At 41.1% G+C, this 21934-nt stretch overlaps 2 protein-coding genes across 3 annotated transcripts in view; one reads left to right on the forward strand and one right to left on the reverse strand.

Moving 5' to 3' along the window:
* The window catches only part of LOC122611700 (angiotensin-converting enzyme), a 41640-nt gene extending 21014 nt beyond the window's left edge, over positions 1-20626 (forward strand). Inside the window, exons 8-9 of the mRNA XM_043784970.1 lie at positions 19581-19721; positions 20132-20626. Of these exons, the coding sequence (XP_043640905.1) occupies positions 19581-19721; positions 20132-20447 (457 nt within the window). The 3' untranslated portion in view covers positions 20448-20626. The remainder of the gene's footprint in view (positions 1-19580; positions 19722-20131) is intronic.
* Positions 9605-14355, reverse strand: LOC122611707 (zinc finger protein 512B). Of its 2 annotated transcripts, none has more exons than XM_043784978.1 (3): positions 14243-14355; positions 11968-12006; positions 9605-10919 (listed from the first exon to the last, which is right to left on the reverse strand). In XM_043784978.1, exons 2-3 carry the CDS (start codon positions 11977-11979, stop codon positions 10098-10100), a joined length of 834 nt encoding a protein of 277 aa, XP_043640913.1. In that variant the 5' UTR covers positions 11980-12006; positions 14243-14355; the 3' UTR covers positions 9605-10097. The 2 variants fall into 2 exon arrangements, with proteins under 2 accessions (XP_043640913.1, XP_043640912.1); XM_043784977.1 differs by lacking the exon at positions 14243-14355 and adding an exon at positions 12286-12406.
* Positions 20627-21934: the final 1308 nt, after the last annotated feature.

Genomic DNA, 21934 nt, shown 5'->3' on the forward strand with positions numbered 1-21934 from the left:
TGTGAGCACTCGAGCTCCAACTGTAGCGATCTTTGGGAAGCACTGAAAGTATTCCGACACCAAGTACCTGGGGGCACAGTTTAGTAGAAAGAAGCGTTTCGCGCCTGACTTAGCCAATAGTTTTTATTTGGTCTTATCTACCTAAGAAATCCAATCAATTTATTCGGATAATCGCTCTTAATTGTACACACAAGATAGATTTTAAAGGAAGTTATAGTAATGGATCTTAATCAACAACCTTAGTTGACGATATGGCGTAGAGTTTGTTTCTAGAAATATCGAATAGTGAGCATTTTTGTTTTGTTTTTTGATATGCTGATAACATTCTCAAATTGAAAAATGTATATATTATCTTTAAAGTCTGAGACAATAAATACCTTGATTACAATTTTCCAATAGCACAATTTATTTTGTTCACATTTAAGTCAAATTGCAATGTAAATATATTTGAATAAGTGGTAAAATCACAAACATAAACACTACAAATAAGATAAGCCGTTTATACTTTAAATAAATCTTTTAAATATTTAATACATTTAAAAAGAAATCCTTAGTCATTGATCTAATGTATCTTTTGTAAAAGTTCTTGTGTTGGGAAATGTTCGCTTTTGTTGCATTTTTCCGCGTCCAAAGCCTTGAGCCATTATTAACTGACCGCGAGCACTTCAGTCACATAATCAAATTAGACACAACGGCCAAAGTGTTCCACAGCCATAAGTTAAACTCACATTAGCCACACATTTCCGAAAATTTCATGTTGCAAATCCAGTTGCAGTTGCAGTTGCAGTTGCATATTGAATGTAAATTGCTCGGCTGTAGAAGAAACATGCGCCGCATAGTCTGCTTGATTCTGTGTGGCTTCGTGACTGAACTTTTGATCTCGGATTTGTGTCTTGTGGCTCAGTATTCTCGTTTGCATGGTTTTTGTTTTTTTTCTGCTTTTTGGCCAGGCTGAGCGGCGTTCAAGCCTTGATATGGGTGCATTGATTGAATGCTGCGCCAGTGTGGGTAATTTGACATTTTAATGCTGCAGAGGAAATACTCGTACTCGCCAATGGCCATGTAAATGGAACGTGTGAACAATGAGTGGACCGCAAAATGCGCGCAAAGGAGAACAAACACGGGCACCAAATCATGTTGTTTTTATGTGCATTAATTTAATTGTGGACATAGCGCCGCTGACATAATGGCAACCGAGCGTATTAGGCTTTGTAATGTGCAGTTGAAGGCGAAGGTCGCCAGACATCATCGCCATGATCACCGCCACGATCATCAGCATCACAATTGGTGGCAAAGACTGAGTCAAAGTTGAACTACATAAATGGTAGGCCTTGCCCGGCGTGGCGCTTCTTTTGTGGCCAGTCCAGTTCGTTTTCCAGTTTTTTATTTTTACTAATGTGAGGCTATAGTATCCACCGCAGAATCACGGCAATGCAGCAGTGCGGATGACTTAAGCGCTTAGATAAAAATATGCAAGCCAAAAAACACGAAATGAACGGCAACAAAAGAGCCCAGGCCACCGAGCTCAAGTTCAAGTTTATTGTGGTTTCCTATTCGTTGTTCGAATGTGATGAATTTTCTAGATCACTTTCATTTTTTCGTTGATTCGCGAACATTTGAATAAATGGACAGAGATAAATCGAAGATCTTAGATTAAAGTTTTTGTTGTTGTCTTCGATTTAAATACCGAGCACTTATGGAGAAGACGGGTATTTTGGTTTTAAAGGAATATGCATTTTTGTAGTTAATTTATTTAGTTTATTCATTAGATTCAGCATAATTTAACTAGCCAGACTTATTCCTAAAGTGTGCGCTTCTCCCACTAATGGCACTAAAATCGATCTAAAAATCAATATGGAAGGCACAAATAAATTAGAAAGTAGCAGTTTTTCACAAGAACCATATGATAACACTGAGAAATTAATTATGGAATATTCAATTTCCGTTTAGATATGCAAGGTAATACTGTATTCTGTTTTCAACACACAATTCTACATTTCATTAGCATATGATTTTACCCGCGGCTGTCGAAGGGGAGGGTCTTTTATTAGTAAATTTGTTGTTTGACATTTCGCGTTCACCAGCCGCCACTTTAACTAACATAATTAATTAATGCTAAACTGACGTCAAGCTTCAGGTCGTAAGCGAAAAGAAATTATCACAGATGATGTTAACTTTTGTTTACTTTAAAGTCTGGATGCTCTTAAACAAGAATACATTTGCCTGAACTAGAATACTTAAATCTTGTTACAAACTATTAGCTTTAAATTTAGTGATTAGGTTAATTTCTTAATGTGCTGTATAAAAAACATTATTATGTGGTTGAATATTTTATATTTAGTTTTGCAGAGTATTCAACACCAGTATCAGAGATCTGCCACTGTTTATTTTGTATAATTCTGTTCTCTTCAGAGGAGTTAAGCCACAATTTATGGAATTTTCGGGGGATTTTTTGTTGAAAATAATGATTACATAACCAAACGAATTAAGCATCTTCAGAGTAGATTTGTTTATAAACTTTCAGTCAGCGATGATGCCCAAAATGTTCTTCTCTTTTAGACAATTGTGCCATTAAAAATGATTTAAGTCTTAGACACGAAAAACACCTTTCGTGTTCAGGGGGTAATAAAACACATCCACATCCAAAAAAAAACTATTCCATTTAGTAAAGCGACTTTCCGTAAGCATTATACGGCTTTTGACAATCAAAGACAAAAAACCCCGAAACAGGAAGTTTTGCTATATATTATATTATGAGCATTATATATAGATGGTAATTAACAGTCCGAACACAAAGGAGTGTCATTAATTATAGGGCAGAAGCACTTATGGATTTCATTCAAACTCGTTCGATTTATTGGCTGCTGCTTAACATTTGTCATTTGCCATTTGTTGCCATTTTATTTTTGCACCTTTTCCAAATCGCCAAGTCCTCAGGCGTTCTCTCGATTCGCTTGCTCCAGTTTTGAGATGCCACACATTTGTCAATCGAATGCCGAACATGTTTGGATGTCTGAGCAGTGCAAAAATGCCCCAAAATGATAAAATTTGCTACGATTTTGTGGCCAATCAAAACTGTGGAACCACTTTTTGTGCTGCAGCCAACTAATTGCGACCTAATGGCGTTCGAGTTGATTTCCAAAATGTCTAAACTGCAAGCCTTCGAAACTTATAACTTGATTGAAACTCGAGCGGATTGCATATACATGCTATATATATTGCGAATCAGTTGATTAGCACAAGGAAGCTGATTCCAATCAAAACTCATTATCATCCACTTCTGCTTCCCCCTGCTCATCAGCAGATTTTAACCCGGTTAATTTATCATAATCACAAGTTCCGAAAGGAAATTGCGAAGGTAATGCCGGCAGACACCGAAATGTAAGTGCTTTATTTAATTGAGCTCAATTTTTTTTAAGTTTAGTACTTGCATTCAGGGTCTTTTCGGCGGTAGATCAGGCAGAAATTTGTCATAATTAAAGAGACGCCGAGCGACATAATTTGACCCAAATTTTGGAAATTGAAATCGGAATGCGAATGCGAGTGAAGTGGCAAAAGATTTTCTCGGATGGCCATAAACGTTTTCGTGCTGGAGCTAAGGTCTTTTGAGCTTCAGCTTGAGGTTTTGCCTAGATCGGCTTGGGTTTTGAGCCCGGGCAAATAACATTTGTCAATTGAAATGGCCAGAAAAACAGAAACTTGTAGCAACGGCGGGTCGAAGACAATCGTGCAAAACCTTCGACATTTAATTTTGTTTCGTTTTTGTTTATCTCTGGTCTGCACGTTTGGTTAGCAAAGAAAATTGTCTAGAAATAAAAAACGGTTTACATGGAGCAATTGTTGTTGGCTCTTTTTTCTTCGTTTGATAATTGCCCGCAAAAAGGTCATAAGAGACCCCGAAAATAAATTTTTGATTCGCTCGCTGATGGACACAATTTTTCGCCACTGTCTGCCACCGTTTCGACCTCAACACCCACAAATGAACAAAAATAATGACCTTTGACTGTAAGTGGTTCGCACTTAAATCTCTCGTGCTGTAATATTTTTGGGAAAACTCCAGTTCCGTCTACAACAATAGCTGGCGAAGGAAAAGACCCAAAAACGAATCTCTTGATTTGACATTTTCCGTGTAATTGGCCAAATGCGGTTACAGGCCCGGCCCCGCTTCGAACCTTGAATTATCAGACCACAGCAGTACCACAGCACCGCCTTCGATTGCCGTCGAACTCGAAGTGCACACGGAACCAGACTCCAAAGCCGCCAAACAGAACCCGAGGGGAAGGCCCCTATTCCAGCGATCTTGGCGGCCGACTCCAGTGAAGAACTGGCTGCCACGCCCTCCGAAACGCCCACGCAGACACCTACAGCAGCCAGTTTGACGGCCCAAAAGACGTTAGCAATAAGCAATAAGGCAAATAAAGATATTAGTTGAGCTGCGTCGTGAGTGCCTATAGAAGGTAATTAGGAATCGAGATAGGAAATACTGGTATACAATTTTTAAGAGGCACAGAATATATTTAAATTTTAAAGTGATCTTTCTAGTTATGTATGTATGTGTTGAACTAACCAAATAAGTCATTGGAGAAACCCGAATTTATTTATCTAAGATCCTGAGAATGGCTTCCAGATGTTTCAAGAGTCGTTCTTGTTGTCAGCTGTATCGCATGCTGCTTCATTGACATTCTGGTTTTCATGTTTGGGGCTAGCTCGTGTTTGGCAATAAAAATAAATAAATCATTTTGAACTCTGGCCATTGTTTGTTTGTATGAAAACTATGCAGCAATTAGTGCAAAAAAGCTTACCAACAATAAGTTCAAAAAACAGAACTTCGAATAAAAACGTAACGAATAACAATAGTTGGGTCGGCCTGGGAATTATGTCGTTTGCTCGACTTTTGTTGCTGCATTTTAAGCAATATGGCAAAGTGTGAGAGTGTTTGTAACACCGTGTGAGGTGATGGAAATTGTAGTTTTATGTAGCAAGCGTATAAAATTCCCAGGCACATAGTTGTCAGCACCGAGGAATTCAAATGAAATACCTCAAAAGATTAATCATCTTAGAAAGCAAACAAAAAGTTAACTCAAAAAGGTTTACTTCAATCTTCACTTTCAAGCTTTAAATACTTTATTTGCAAACGTTCTTGTAAACGCGAATATGTGTATCATTCATCTTCTGTAATTGAGTGATTTGCAAAAACTGCATATTAACTTGATTCGCTTAACTAACCCAGGCATTTTCAATTGCTCGATTGACATTTAGCCAACTGCATGGAGTGCCACGCCCATTAGGATCAATGAAAAATTAGTCAAATGATTCGACTGCAACAACATGTCATGACTCGACGCGACTTTGTGAAATAAAAAATTACCAATATCAACAGCAGCCATCCCACAGAAGACAATGAATGGACAGAAAACGGAGCCAGTTTGCTGCAAATGCCACAGTGACACACTAACTGGGTGACTCCAAAAGCCGCCACAACAGCAACAGCAACAGCACCTAAATGCAAAAACAAAAATTATGCAACTTCTCCAAAGTATCTCTTTTTCGAGCAGCTGTAGCTTAGCAGCAGCAAGTCGCAGCTTGGTAGTTGGCTGGACTCCTGTCTGGTTGCCTGGTGCCCCAGCCAGATTTGGGAATCTGCCGCTGGTGCAGCTTGATTTCTTTTGGGTTTTTGGGAAAGATGTTTTTCAAGAGATTTTTCAATTCAATTTGGGACTACTTGGTTGGAGTTCAGTCCCCAAAAGGCGTTGGCTGGCATTTGTTGTTGGCCCGTTTGACTTAGTTCGCGGCTAAGATAAAGAACTTGAAGGAGTGTCCGTAGTCCCAGTGAAACACTTTCAATACGGAAATGTCCCACTGAAGCTGGGAATAAATCGCTGTGAATTCGAGTTCGTTGCCTGAGTCTTTTGTTTCGTTCGCTGGACGCAGGTGAAAGGATCCGCGGCGCAGCTTTCGTGCGAGAGAAACACACCCGTGGTCGAGACTAGGCCAGACCAGACCACAATTTACGGCAATAATTCAAAAGAGGGATTGCATAATCCTATTGAATGCGATGCGATGCGGTAGCAGTTATGCGCTTAATTGTTTGCAATTTGAATGCACCATCAGATGGGGCGGAGATGAGTATGGACAGGTGGTTAGCCAGAAGTCAAGGAGGTCGAGTCATAAGTCTATGTCCAGATATGATCTAGAGTGTCTTTTAGATAAAGTGGGGAAGCGAAATAAGAATTTGAGTTATAAATGTATTTTTGGGATAGATTTAGGTGTATTCCACAAAATCACTCTTCTTCAATTCTGGTGGTCAAGTAAGTTTGCCGTTAAGTAAAATAACTTTTTAGCATATGCATAAGTCAGTAACCAAAATGTACATTTAACAAGATCTTATTTTATTGCCGGTTTTTTATAGTTTTTATTTTTATTATTATTCTTGTTTGGTGTATTGAGTTTCCAGTCATCGCCGTGGGGTCAACAGTCTTAGCATTTAGCTGATTTCCGATCATGCACCATGTCAATTGCATTGTGGCTATAACAAGTATTTTATTTGCCGACTGGCTGGCCAAATGAAGCGGCAAGCACAATTGCAGGGCGAAAACAGAAGGCACATACGATGTGGGGGGAGATCTTGTGGGAGGGTCTTCGGAGGGGGCTCGGATTGGTTGGGAGACACGGAGATTTCCAGATTGCCAAAGACGTTCGCTTCACTTGAGTTGCGCACCGGCGACTTCGATTACGTTCGCAATTTGAGTTTCGGCTTTTGGTTTCGGTTTTGGGTTTTGGGTTTTGAGTTTTGTGATCGAGAAACTGGTGCAAGTTTTTTTGTCGTGATTTCTGTGCAAACCGCTGGCAAACGAACATGCATTTTGGCCAAAGGAAAAAACATCACATACTTTAACTAAACCAATTCATTTCGCAATCGGCCGACAACTGTTTGACGTTGCAGACGCATTCGGCTTGGATTTTGGCGATGGACAAGTTGGCGGTGACCTTCAAAACGTCGCCGCCGACTGGATAGTCGCTCATTAGAGCAAAAGTTTCACATTTGGCAATATGTGGAACGTCTTTAGGTGGTCTTTTCTCAGACTCAGTCAAACGCCGAGAATTGCGAAAAGTTCGCTGTCAGCTTGCCATCTTTTATCGTCCGCCGTTGCGATTGTGTCTCCATCATTTTGTGGCAATTAATTAAGTCTCAACCAGTATGCGTACCTCCCCCATCATCAAATCATTGCCACCGATCTCCCCGCCGATCGGCGCAAGAAATATGGGTTTAATTGGCCGCCGTCAGTTGGCGCAATTTGTTGTCTTGTCTCTCGGCCGGAATGGTTATCATTGCGTAAATGCTGCAATTCGGGCAATTCCTCCTTATGTCTGGTATTCAATTTTTACGGCATGTGTGGGATCTCTTTTTCGATTATGGGCGGAAACCGAAGCGATGATTTATTAATTGACGGTGCTCCAGTTATGAGCATCGTCGATATTGCGGATATAGACTATGCATATTCATGGAAAAACCTTAATCGATTCATATTATTCGTATTATGCCAGTTAATTCGAGAAAACAAATTTAAGTTGATATAATCTCCTTTCAGCGCTGAGAAAAATACGATATTATGGTGAGATCTTATGTAGATTTGTTTTTTTACATTGCAACTCTATAAATCGTGCAAAATACCATTTTAGCGATCTTGGATTTTGCTAAATAAACTATTTTTATTATAAGTTAAATATTAATAAGTATTAAACGGCGACCTCTGACCAAATCCTCTATATAAGCATTTTATGCATTCTATGTAATTATTAACCATTAAAATATATTCGTATTTAATTACTGTCTGGAGGCAGTGGTATTGATCAACGTGAAGCATTCTTGTGCAAAGTAATTCGTTGTAATTAGACCCTCAGCTCGGCGACAATTAAGCTTGATAGAGAGATCCGCTTTATAATCGTTGCATAACCCGAAACAATAACCAAGTCAAGAACGAAACTAATGCATTACGAGAGCGTGAGTGTAAGAATGGGATATGGATATTTGCACACAACACCTACGAGTGACACAGCTGAGAATATAATTCGTAACAAATTATGGTTGAAAATACAGAATTACGAGTGCATGTAACTCGCTGTGCCCCTGCCACGCCCCCAATGGATGTGTGCACAAGCTGTCCGCAAAGCCGCCGACCTTCAAATGAATTCCTTGGTCTGGAACTGGTTCTGATTCTGATTCTAACGCCGATTCTAGACGGACTCAAAGATCGGCTCTCTTTTGTTTCTAAATGGGAGTCGAAGAAAATTAAGTCAGAAATTAACAAGAACGGGTGACTTTTTATTAGAAAGTTGTTTCAGTTCCGTCTTTGCCATGATCAACGTCCTTGGGATCAGATCTGAGCCCAAACCCGCCCAGAGGGCTTTGGCCCCGTTCATTAAGGCAAATAAGGCAAATAATAAAAAAGAAATACGGATCATCGCAGAAATACACGGACTGATCTTTAATATATGGTAAGCGTGCTTAGAAGAACTGTTTTAATTGCCCTCGTTTGGGTAATGGTCCGAACCGGATTGTTGTTTTTTAGTTTTATTTGTCGTTGAAGTAAACAAATGCTAAACAGCCCTAAACTTAATTGATTCGATCCATCAAAAAACAAACATGCTCAGAAGCTTTTTGCAGTTTGAAAGTTGATATTTTGGTATTTGATGAGGAAAAACCCGGCACAGTTCGTTCACTTGTCGTAAAAAGTTGAAAACCAACATTAAATATCAAGTGACTTCTCTTCTTTTTACGCATGTGGCTAAATGTTACTCTGAAATTTATGAGCGACTTTTAAATGAACCCACCTGTCGTTGACTTGGAAATGGATGACAGTGGAGAAGTGCACGTCATCTTTGGCTACCAACTGCTCCGGTCGACCTTGTGCACGTCTGGTCCCAATCTGATCGGAGATCATCTTGGTTTTTACCTCACCTGGCCTGTAATCGATTAGCCTATGAGCTTGTCCGTTGGTGCCATCCACAACTTGAAATTTTCTTCCGTCTCAACGCAAATGCACTGCCAATTTGGGTCATGTCACCTCAGCTGACTGACTGACATGGTGAGAGGATACTCGGACCTAAGGACAAGGAAGGCGTCAAGCCATATGTTTTAATTGGGACTGAGTATTATTGACTTATTAAAGCTTAAAGCCGCGCTTAATTACAGGCATGCATAATTCATAAATCATAAATCCCTTGGCTTGAAATAGATACTCGTATCCAGCTCGTTCCCTTTCAATTTTACGGGGTCTTCAAAAAACTTTCGATTATAAGTGAAACACACAGTTTTTGATGCATTCAGTCCTTTTAATAAATGAATACAGTTTTTGTAATTTTAGTCTGTGTTACTTAGTTCCACTTTGAAGAGCTGTAAATCTATAGCCGTATATTCCAGAACATAATCCTCAGAAAGTTCAGTAGATATTTGAAATTTAAATTATTAAAAATTGAGTATCCACCCATGCAAAAACGATAGCTGATTAATAACGACATACTCTTTATTTACAAAATATATATTTACAAGATATGCAATTACAAAAATCCCTATGACAAACTATTTCCAGCAGCGAACCAGTGACAAAGACGGTGAAATTTATTTTATACATTTTATTTTATTTGTCCTTAATAGATTTTCACATAGACATTTCTGCTCTTATTATCCATTCAATTCATTGTGCGCCGAAACCTTTCACTGATAAACGTGGCCAGCTAAGCTGTCCATAAATGGCGAAATTTACAAACAGTTAGCTGGTATTTATCCTAAACCTGGAGTTCGTGGCCCAGCACAATGGCTTCCATTGGATGGCTGGATTGGAAATAATTTACAAAAGGCATTGCTTGATTCATCTTGGGGGTTCTTATCAGCTACAGAGAGTGGCAGGGCGGAAGTTGGACTTCCAGGGGGTATTTTTAGGGTTTAGAGTTCTTTTTCGCTCGGGTTTGGAGAGGAAGGCTGACAGGTGGAGAGAGTGGGGAAGATAATTGAAAATGTTGCTAGATTTCCTTCGGCTCATTTCCATAAGGTCCGCTCGCTCCAATGGAATCGCCTGCTTCCGGTCCGTTCCGTCCGCTTACTTGTGGTAACCATGGTGGTCGGAGTAGACGGTGGAGTCGTGGCCAATGGCGCTAACGGGGTAGCTGCTGACGGCGACGGTGGGTGCGTGCTTGACCACGGAGTGGGACACCACGGGCACCTTCACGTAGACGGGGTAGGGGCGGTCCACATGCACGGGCACCTGGACATTGACGGCCTTCTCCACGTAGACGGGGTAGGGCTTGGCCACGGGCACGGGGTATGGCCTGGGCACCTCGACGGGCACTGGGCGGTCGACGGGCACGTGGATGGGCACCTTCTCGTGACGGATCACCTCGTAGGGCTGGGGCACTGGCACGGGCACCTTGACGTACTCCTTGACGGTCACGGGCACCTTGCGGATGACTTCGTAGGGCTGGGGCACGGGCACCTTAACCTCGACGGGCACGCGCTTCTCATGGACGACGGGGTAGGGGCGGTCCACATGCACGGGCACTGGGATTCCCTTGGTGATGGTGATGGTCTTGTGCACATCGGCCTGCTTGCTGATCACATAGGGGGCGGGGGCGTGGTGGACAGCGACGGCGGGGGCGGTGTGTCCGACGGCGATCGCGGGTCCACTGTGGCCCACGGCGATGGCAGCGGGTGCAGAGTGTCCGGTCAGTCCGTAGCCGTGTCCGTAGCTTCCGTGTCCGGAGATGGAGCCGTGTCCCAGGTAGCCGGTGTCCAGACCAGCATGCCCGTAGCCGTAGCCCAGGTCGAGCAGACCGCGCTTGTCCAGCTTCTTCTCCAGCGGCACCTTCTCACCCTCGGTTTTGCTGGCACAGGCGGAGGCCACCAGCAGAGCGGCTAGGCAGATCTGCAATGAGTCGGGTTGGTACGCTTGGTAATGAACTATAAACTAGGAATTTTCTTGACTTTTTAACATAATTTGCTCGCAATATCATAGAGGTTCATAAGAAGTAGGTCTTTGATTCTTAGCCTATATAAACATATTAGATAAATGTTACAGATTAAAAAGTGCTCTAATGCAATCAGTTCCAGTGACAAAGTAAGATTCTGCACTGTAGTAACACTATCTTTAGATTCTGAACTCTGCAAACTCATCTACCATAAGAATGCCATAGCTTATTCTGCAAACACTTAAAGCTGTAATACAAAAATGTAAAATATGCAACCTACTTATATTACCCAACGAAAAGGTTGACTTTTATCACCCATTGCCTAGTTTGATCGATTACCTAATCGCATCGCATTAGAAAGCGAAGGCGCTATGTGGCCCGATTCGCATTGTGTCGTCCGTTGTCTCAGCGCCCTCTTTCGCGATTCAAATGGTCAAGTGAAATTCGTGCGTGCCTGGCATAAATGATGCAGTGCAGACATCGCCCACTGCCACGCCCCGTTTCCGCAATCCGCCCCTCCGACTGGCGTCACGTTACGCATACGCAGTGGGCAACGCAGCGAATGCATTTGGAGCTGGCTTTAATTGAGCACATGAACCCAGTTGATTACGGCCTGGTAATAGACGTGGCTGGCACTCCAATTATGATCGTTCAGTTAATAGACGCTTATTAGCCATGTCGTTCAAGTTGAATTTGGTCGTTTGCGAGCATTTCACCTCTGATTAGTGCAATTGGTCGGATTGGTTTGTTTAAGGAAGTGGTTCGAAGCCGAAGATGGTCAGGTAAACAATATGCTATTTGCAATGCAAAAGGCTGTATTGTTACACGGAGTAATTAGTTCAAGTCCGCATTGTTCTGTTTGCCATTCTTTGAATGATTTCTAGTTTTCCCACACTAAAATATGCTACGAACCGCAATTGTTCACATATTTGCACCCATTTACATATCAAACTAAATTCTAATGAATTTCTATATGTCTAATTACTATATGGCTGTTGTACTTACGAATACTTTCATTGTGGAGTCTAATGGGACTTGCCAAGGCTGTAAATAAACAAAGAAAACAATACAATTATTTTACGAAATGCAGCATAGAATTTTGTTTTTAATCAGCACTTCAAGTTGTGGTAATAATCTGTTCTCTGGGAATTTAAACTTATTCAAATGTTCCTTGAAAAATAAAAGTCATTTGGAGCACAAGTCTAGCACAGTTGGTAATTTTCAACTTTAAATTCACAGCTTAAACTTTATTTCAATTTCACAGAGACTTTACACGCATTTCAAAAACAAACAAAAATCAACTTGGCATTTGGCTTCACTTACAAGCAACTCAGAAACAGCGAAATAGACTGTGGAAGGATTGTAGAATCACTAGCGATTCCAAACCTTTGACTGGATGCTGTCTGTGGTCAGTGGCGCGCTTTTATACCCCCAAAGAGTTTTTGTGTCAAAACGAAACTGAAAACGCCGCCAAACCAAGTCGCTGAGCGATTTCCAAAAGCTTTTCCCACCGCAAACTAGCCAAATTGCTCTCTTCAAAGCTCGCAGTTCGGCTTGGTTTTTGCCTGTATTGGTAATATGTGTGAGTGTTAGTGCGGCACGGAAAGTTGCAAGCGGAAGCGCTCACCAATACATAGGCAGAGCACCAATACTCGCGCAATCGTGGCTTTTCTCTCTGTGTATTGGTGACTTTAGCCGCCGACTTGAAAGTGGCTTATAAAATATGGGTGCAAATTTGATCAAATCAATTTGGGAACATAAAAAGCTAATAAAATAAATTAACCAATTCTTGAATTGAAATTTATTTTGGGAAAATCCCGCAGAACGTACTAGTAATCGTTTGTTGTGCGATATTTTTATTTGGATAAAGACACTTCGGGATTTCTAGCAAAATATTCCCAAAATATAGATTTCAACGAAAGGTCATATGTCTATTAAAATCGTTATGTTTTGTTTATCAAGTTTCAGAAGTCAACAGTTTTGCTCGAACCTGATTCCTAATATCAATAATTCTGAGTCTACTTAATGGAAATTCGACCAGATTTTGTTTTGATTCCATTAAGTAATACGAAACTTGCTTATTAATATAATATTTATACGTTCGTCTCGCATTTTGAACAAAGGGTCTATAAATAAAAAAAAGCATTCACCACTTTCCGGTTTTTATCTGCATTTTGATCACAATATAATGTCGATATAAAATTTATTACGAAACATTTGAGGAACAGCAAACCAAAGAGTAACAAAGTAATTTCTTTTGTTTGAATTGAATAAATCTCAAAATGACTTAGAAGATACAATTTTGAATAACTTGAATTAACAGTAAAGCTATTTTTGGCTAAATTAATGTTTCGATCTATATTATTATGTGCATTTGGTGAACAAAGGTTTTTCGGATATTAGAATTTAGTTTTTAGCCAATTTCAGATCTTTTTTAATTTGCAATTCATTTTATTAAACCGATGATTTTGTAAATGAAAGTAAGCAAACTGCAGTAAAGGTGACTGTACTTTTTCCCTACTGTATTTGCATCATTATACATTGTTGCAAGATAGTAATTTGAGTGCGATGTCTCAATTTCTACTGCGGTCATAATTAGGCTTTCTGGTTTTCTTGTCACCTTTATGGGACTCGGGTTACCACTTGCACTTCCTGCAACAACCAGGTGAAAATGGAAGCTGCATCTCTGGAATTTCTCGGCCTCTTTGGCGGCGAATGGTTCAATGGTCACCGGGCGGAAAAGATAGATAAAATCTGCGAATGGGGGTGGTGAAAAGTGATGTAACCGATGCGGTGCATAGGCGTGGGGTGAGGATCTCAAGTTTCGCGTTTGGAATTGATTATCGGAACGCAGGGTGTGGGATTGTGGTGTGGAGCACCAACTGGGATTGCAAATGGATCTGTGACTGGAACAGTGACTGGATCGGGTGCCATGCGTGAGATCTGCACTGTGGCGCAAAAGTGAAAGGCCTTTATGGGTCGCCGTTGCAGTAGCGGCGTTAGATGCTGTGCATTTGCACAAAATCAGATTATTTTTCAGCCAGGCTGAGTCCGTGGTTTGGCAATTGCTAACATAATTATTTGTTAATGCGCAAAATGAAACCTGTTGAATGTTGGACTCTGCTCCAAGCGGCCGACTGGCAGCCAAAATGATATGCGTATACCGTGATTGACTAATCCTAGTCCCATTGTCTTGCGCCGACGGGCGGGAATGATATTTGCATTTTCTATTGTCTATATCCGATTCTACATAGGCAATCAAACTAAAACAAACACTTACCTATCGCCATATAAAGCCGCTTTCCAATCTCTAAGGTGATTTGTCAACACTTAAGCTTTTTAGAGCTCAACTAATAAAAAAAGCTTGTTTAACTTTTGCATGCGATCTGCTTTATATTCCTTATTGACCTGTCAGACAACTATCAAAAATATATCTGCCGTTATTTCAGTTATGGTCCATAGTCTAAAGATTCTAAAGTTTTATAGCACTCATAAAATTTTCATAAGATAGTTTCAATCAATATTAAGGCTATGTGGGTGTTTATTTGAGGCTCTACGAACTGTAGTGCCACTAAATCCTTAAAGTACTTTGAGCTTTAATATGCAAAATTTTCAAAATCGAAAAATCCCCAATGAAAAGCTGCCTTTCTTGAATTAACAACCGTTTAAATTCAACCCAAATCTGCATATAATATGTAATCATAAAGAAGAGAACGTACGATTAAAAGGTTCTGTTAAATATTTAAATGTGACCATTAGCTAACGCATCCAATCAAGACTAACTGAGATACGCGAAAGGCATAACCTGATTTGCCTTTTGAACGACGCCCTTGGCCCCAAAGAATACAATTCTGGGTTGTCTTCTCCATTACATTGGATTTCCCCAATCCCAGTCCTCTTCGCCTGACTTTTTGGGTCTAAACAACTTTTACTGCGGAAAATGTGTCGTTCGCAATGTTTGCCCACATGGAACAGAGCCAAGTCAGCTGGACCTATGCAGCTGTTTGCCCACAACAACGAGAGTTACAGTTCTGTCAAACTTATCTACCAGATACTCCCATTTAGGGAGGGGGTGGTAAGAGAGAGAAAGAGAGGGGGCGTGGCGGGTTGCGGTTGCAACATCAAAGCCGACGGGGAAAAGACCTCCCCAGTGTGCAAGCTGCTGCAGTTGCATTTCGACTCTGCCTTCTCAGTTGGCCTTTTTGGACGCTGTGCGGATTCTCATGTTCGAAGTCGCCATAAATTGTGGTCAACCGATGCGACGTTATTCATTGATTATAACGACAACGGTAACTGCAGTTAGGCCAGTGCATATAGCCGCCTATTGATTTATGGCCAATTGTTTTGCGCTGTGTTAATGTTTGCTTGTTTTGACTGCCTTGTGCCCGCTGCTGTGGCCTGTTTTCTAGAGTTTTGGCCCAGCGACTGGCTCTCAGAGTGTGTCAAAGGGGCCCCAAATTAGCCAAATAATAATTAGGCTTATTTGGGCCGCAAGTTGGTGGCAATCCTCGCTTATTCACGCCGCCTGGCTTGCGATTATTCACACTATTGTAAGCGTGTTGGGCCGCAGGTAAGCGACTTGAAATGCGAGTTGAAAGACGGTATGGGAAATTTCAACCCGCATAAGATGACTAATGGCGGAAACTGGAGTGTTACAAAGTGAGGAATTATGAAAGCTATCATTGTGGTAGCTATATTTAAGAAGATGTTAAAAACATTTATATGTTCATTTACTGTATTCCACAACTTAACAAAATGTCTATAAAGTACAAACAATGTAAAGATATATCGTGTTAGAAATTTGGTGTTAAATATTTTAGAAGTAATACTCAAAAAAACTCTATTCAGCTTGACCTTAGCATTTAAGCTATCCTTGTCATTTTTTCCAACGCCCATCCTCTTAAAAGTTATGAGCTGCCAACGTAAATGATTTGGTTTTTAAACCACTTTATTTTGACTACCATGCCGGGCTGCAAACTTTTTATGCTTTTTGCAAGCAAACGAGCCCAAGCAAAATAATGTAAAATGATAGAAATAAAAATAATCATTACTGCGAACATAACAACTTGAATGGCGGCAATTCGGATAGGAATTAGATCAAGTTCGCTGCCACGAGTCTGGGTTGCTTTGAATGGATTGTCTGGCGATTGGGTTCACAAGATTATTGATTTATGCGCACGGATCTAGCGACAATCGAGGCACAAGCAAAGTGATCTCGAATTAAATGCTTATTAGGTTCCGAAAAGCGGATCTAGAACAATAAATAATGATACAATTAGGAGTGGAATTGCATAGCGCTGCATTTTGACTTTTCTCGAAAATGAGCATTAAGCTGCCGCGAACGGATCGGAATTGGAATTGGAGTTGAAATCGGAATCGGAATCCGAAACTGAAACTGAAAGTGCATTGTGCAACGTACTGAATCGCCATCCACGTCGACATCAACTCGAACTCTATTTATGGCCAAGACACAAAACCGGACCGACTTCTTGCCGAGTTGGAGCGACTGCATCCGCAATGTTTCTAAACGAGAAGACAAAAAAAACAGTCGATGCGAAAAAAATGAAAAATAAAATAAAACAAAGTAAAACTAAACCATCTGAGTGGCGATCTTTTGAAGGAAGCTGCTGGCCATTCGCTGTCTTGGTCGCCTTAGTTTGTTTAGGCCACACGCCCATGGCGCTTAAATGATTTGCTGGCCGGGCCAAGAGAGTGGCGTGGCCAACAGGGCGTATGCCTAATGCCCCGGCCATTGGCTCCGCAACGGCATCGGATTGGGGCTGGCCTCGTTTTCTTTGCAAAGTTTTGGCATTTTGACATATCAAGTGAAAAGCCTAAACGATTTCCGACAAGTAACCAGTTTTTGCTTCGGTTCATTTTTTGTCTACAGAAAACTGCACATTACAAATGCGCATAAATTTCGGTAACATTTAAATAAATCTAAAAGTTGGGAATTAGTTCGGCATGTGGGTGTGGGGTAAATATTAAACAGATTGCCTAATGGAATCAATTTGTCATCAAAGTAAATTTAAGATAGTAGAATTCGACATGTAGATTTTAATTGCTGCTAAAAACTGGAACGCTGATGCGAAGACCAAAATTCAGGAAATTATCACAAAATTTCTACTTAAAACCCACTTATTTGTATCTAATTATTTGATCGCTCTTAACTCTATTTGTGGTATGTCGGGCATGTATGACCCGAATCTTTTATCGCACAAATTGAGCTGGGAAGTCATGAACTCGGCATGTTTAAATTAATTGATATTGCTTTCGGATTCCCCCACGGTTCCATTACAAAACCCGACCCGTTTCCACCTGATGAGCATGCGCATGAAAGTCAAGGTCGGTCTTAAAACAAAAGGCAGCCGAAAAACAAAAACGAAAAATGTGTAAGTCGCAAGTAATTTTCGCTTCGTCAAGCGAAACAATAAGAAGTGATATTTGCCCTAAGAGTAACGACATTAGCAGCAAATTACAGGCCGCAGCACAATTTCAGGCAGACCAAAAGGCAGTTTCGCGAAACGATTGAATGCATTCATGGGTCCCCCAGTCAATCAGTCAGTCAGTCATGGACATTGAACCACTTTAGGGGCATGGCTAGCAGGCTACTGGTTAGAAAACGGCATCCAATGAAACCAAAACCGATCTGTGCTAGTAGTAACCCAGTGTGACCTCAACGAGTGACATTCACATCACTTGAAGAATCGAGCTTGAATTAAATTATAAGCTCAAACGAGAATCTATAAGCATACCATTTATAGAAAACTAGAGTATGGAATACTAGATATATTTGTGCGATTGGAGCATTCACCTAACAGCCAGTTAATTATATATTTTCTTCGTTGCTTTCCTTGAGTTCCCATCTGGCTTTGCCCGACTCGCAAATCCTCCTTTGAAACCGGCATTGTGCAAGAAGTTCGCGGCTTAAGTCTTTTGATTGTCTGCTAGACCAGCGGACAGAAGCAGAAATGTCAATTGCCATCGATTGCCCGAGACTCGATGGGGGAAAATAGCAATCGATAGCTCAGTTAGCTCAGTTCAGCTGGCCCATTCAGCAATTGGCCAAAATGAATGGTTTGCCAACGAGACGAGAACCCGAAAAGCAGAAAACCCGAAAACCGATCATTAGTGGCGATCGCATAAACGACATCGTTCATACGCCCCGCGGCCGTTGAATAATTGTACTCGCTTTGTGGTCTCCGAAAATTAAAGATTTTTCGCATATTTTTCATTGGTACACATGTTCCATGTCCCCTCAGACGTTGAATAGAATTTTCGCAACATTTAATTTTAGCACAATGCTGCTGAACAGCGGCTGCCGCAGTGGCTGCTACAAAAATTGGACTAATTGCCGACAATGTTGGCTCTGATTGACTGGACCAAAGACCGTCGGACTGGCCGAGTGTTTGATTGAATGATTGAACGAATGAATGGCAAGCGTTGAGACAGCAAACAGCAAAGGCAAGCGGCAAGAGACAAGAGGCAACACCACACCAGCAACACGACGAGGCAGCTGCCTAATCCCTGTTATTGGGTCATGTCGCGTCTCTGGGAAAATGTGGCGACGATGTGGCAATGTGGCAACCGCTGCCAAGTGCCAAAAACATAACACACCACCGAACCACCGAGCCAATGAGCTAGTGAGCTAGTCAGCTAGTGAGCCAGTGAGCCACCGGGCCAAGTGGTTGCAGTTGCAGTTGCTCTCGTCAATGTGGCTGAAGCTGATGCACTTAATGGTGGCTGGGAGTTTTGCAGCCGTGATCGAACATTGTGAAAAGTGAACATTAAAAATGCCATTTTTTTAGACCCCCACTTGCAACATTCTCGCTGTGAGGAATGAACAGTATGTTTGACTGGGGTGTTGGAGAGTGAACGACCCAAGACCTCCAATTTAACCGTCTCTACGAGTATGACGCTTCAGTTGGGGAACCCCCGAGCAGAAGGCCGAAAATAAATTATCGCCTCTTCCCTCGCATTTAGAAAGAAAACAAACAAAAGAAATCCATTAGTTGAACTTGTTCTTGGCCCTCAACGCTAAAAAAATCACAAAAATCCACCAATATGTTGCATAATTATTATAAATCAATGGACAGTGACTCCGCAGAAAAGTAGTTTCTTCGAAAAATAGTTGGTTCCTATAAAATTAAAATTTTAATTTAAAAAGCGAAGCCCAGCTGCTTCGGATAGAGCCGATTCGAGCCTTATCTTATGAATAATTGCTACCTGATTGCGCAGCCGTCGCCTTAACAATACAATAAAAATGCCATAAACATAAATGCGATCAAATGAGCATAAAGCAAATGGCAATTACAAGACCACAAAACTTGACTTTTGCATGATTTCGAAACTGCAAGAGAACGACTTTGGCCGGCGACTCGCTTCAGTTTAAGGCTTCAACTGGAGCTCGACCTTGAGCCAGAATGCGAACGAGCGGCCAGAGCTGAACTGCAGCTCCAACTGAATCCAACTTACAACCGCCAACACCATTAACACGAACTGTCATTCGTAGCCACTCTCACTCGAGACAATTAACCATGTTTAAGTCGGCCAAGAAGCGTGACCGCGGACGTTCTAAGTCGAAGTATCTCTAAAACCACGCTTCCGTCCTCTTGCAGATACTTTTTCTCCACGGTTCTGCAGTTCCAGATCTACCGAGGCCTGTGCCGCGAGTCCGGCCAGTATGTCCCAGGCGATCCTCGGAAGCCGCTCCACCAATGCGACATCTACCGCCAGCCGGCAGCAGGAAATATCCTCAAGTAAGTAATGTTTAAAGAGAGTCTAAAAGTGTCACTAACAACTGGTTAGATGACAGTTTCCAATAGTAACATTTTATTTCAACACTCAGTTGTTGTTTAACTTCTTAAGCTTTGCTTCATTTGTATTCAAACGTTCTTATTTGTTTATTGAAACAAACTCATGCCATCAGGAATACCTAGTTATACAGTTTTGCTCAGTTACATTTTTCCCTTTTATTTCCTCTTATTATTTCCTTGAAAAGTTGATATACTTTTTCTTAATAAATAATTATAGAATTAGGTTGCATGTTTTATTGTTTTAAAAATGGCACATATAATTATATAATTCACAATCGACCGACTTTTGAAAGACTGACTACTTTTATCAAAATATGACCTGCTCCAATTATGAATTTAATTTCTCTCCACAGGACCCTGATGTCCAAGGGAGCCTCCCAGCCATGGCAAGAGGTCCTTGAGGAAACCCTGCGGGAGGGTCGCTTGGATGGCACCGCTCTGCGGGAGTACTTCGCTCCGCTGGAGGAATGGCTGCGCCAGGAGAATCTGCGGACCAACGAGTATGTGGGATGGAACTACGATGGTGACTACTGCAAGAGGAGCATCGAAACTGCTGGTCTGCAGGTCTTTGGAGGCTATTACAATGGAGCGACGGGCCAAAGGTCGTCGGTATACCTATACCCTCTGATCGTGCTGATCTACTTTTACTTCAGCTTACGTTTGTTATAAAATTCTGTCGCTTACAAGTTAATGCTTAGAATATGTAAACAAAACAGTCAGACAAAGTGTTGTTCCACTTAATACTTCCGCTTATTCAAGTCGCACCTATAACTAAGTTGAACTTGAATCAATGCCAAAAAATACACACACACAATTCTAAAATTAAATAAACGAACAAAACAAGCAAATCTGACAAATTGCCCGACTGGCTCTGGCTGCACCCTAAAACTGCAACAAAACGAACAGAAGCTACGGACTTTGCTCGAATGCAGGATACCCCTTGAAGTGGCCACATGTAATATAAAACAAATGATGGAAGGAAGATGTGTCAAGAGAGGGATTCAGTTACCTTTTCCCACTATTTACCGTAAACTCTTATAAGTTCCAGAAGATTTAGCTGATCCTGGCATGCACCATTGTTCTTTAGAATACCCCTCCTCAAAACCAGTATCCAAATGGGAGAGGAGCTGAGTGGGAAAGGGGCACTTGGGGCAGCTCCGAGTGGGATGGTGTGTGCAACCCATGCGGGTCATTGGAACTCCGGCGTCGCACGCACATTGCTCACTCATTTGGTGGGTTTGTTGTTGCTGCTATGGTTGTTGCTTACAATTTAATCAAATAAAATAAATAAACGTGCTGCAATTTCATAGTTGTGCTTTTGTTTTTGCTGCAGCTGCTGCCCCGTCTGCGGTTTCTGACGGAGTGGCCAACTGGTTTTTCGTTGTGTATAAATTTTATTTAATAAATTGCAGCAGCAGCAACTTCGGTGTAAACAAGACAATCAACACTTGAGTGGGTTGGACGGGTGGCTGTTGCATTTCATGGGGCGGTGCACGGTCATCTCGATGGCATTGTTCTAAAGTTTATCCAAGAAATAAGACACTTTAGCTAAGTAAGTTGAGTGGTGCAGCTCACTTTCCGCATACTTCTAATCAACTTAGATGGAGACGATTTCGGTGGCAATGCGATGAATGTGCGGAGCGATTTAAATCTGTTCAAGAGAGATAAGTAAGTATAATCCTCATTTAAATTACCAAGTCGTATCAATATATTAGTGCTGTTTTAGCACAAATACAGCACGATTATTAAGTTAAATCTGGCAGTTATTTAATGTGTAGTCAAATAAATGGGCAGCTACTCTATTCGCTTGTAATACTAAAAAGTCTAGTGAGTACCAATAAACATAGATATAGTTTGTTGGTTGTCGTTTAGTTTCCTGAGTGGTTATTTAGACTGCAAAGTCTTGCACTTAAGTGTCAATTCAGTTTGGGATTATCATAGATGTTATATCGTAACTTGGTATTAATTTATATCTTTATATTCTGGGCTCTAGTAGTTAAAATCCAACTTACATGTTATGTTATATACTAAATAATTATTGATTGAATTTAAGTTTAAGCACCTTTTGTTGTATATTACTTTACCCAGCATATTTCTTCAAAATCTCCGTTATGCCACTTAATACCCAGTTTTGGATCATCGCCTAATTGGAGCTG

The sequence above is a fragment of the Drosophila teissieri genome, chromosome 2L (genome assembly GCF_016746235.2).
Source record: "Drosophila teissieri strain GT53w chromosome 2L, Prin_Dtei_1.1, whole genome shotgun sequence".
In the NCBI taxonomy this organism is placed as follows: domain Eukaryota; kingdom Metazoa; phylum Arthropoda; class Insecta; order Diptera; family Drosophilidae; genus Drosophila; species Drosophila teissieri.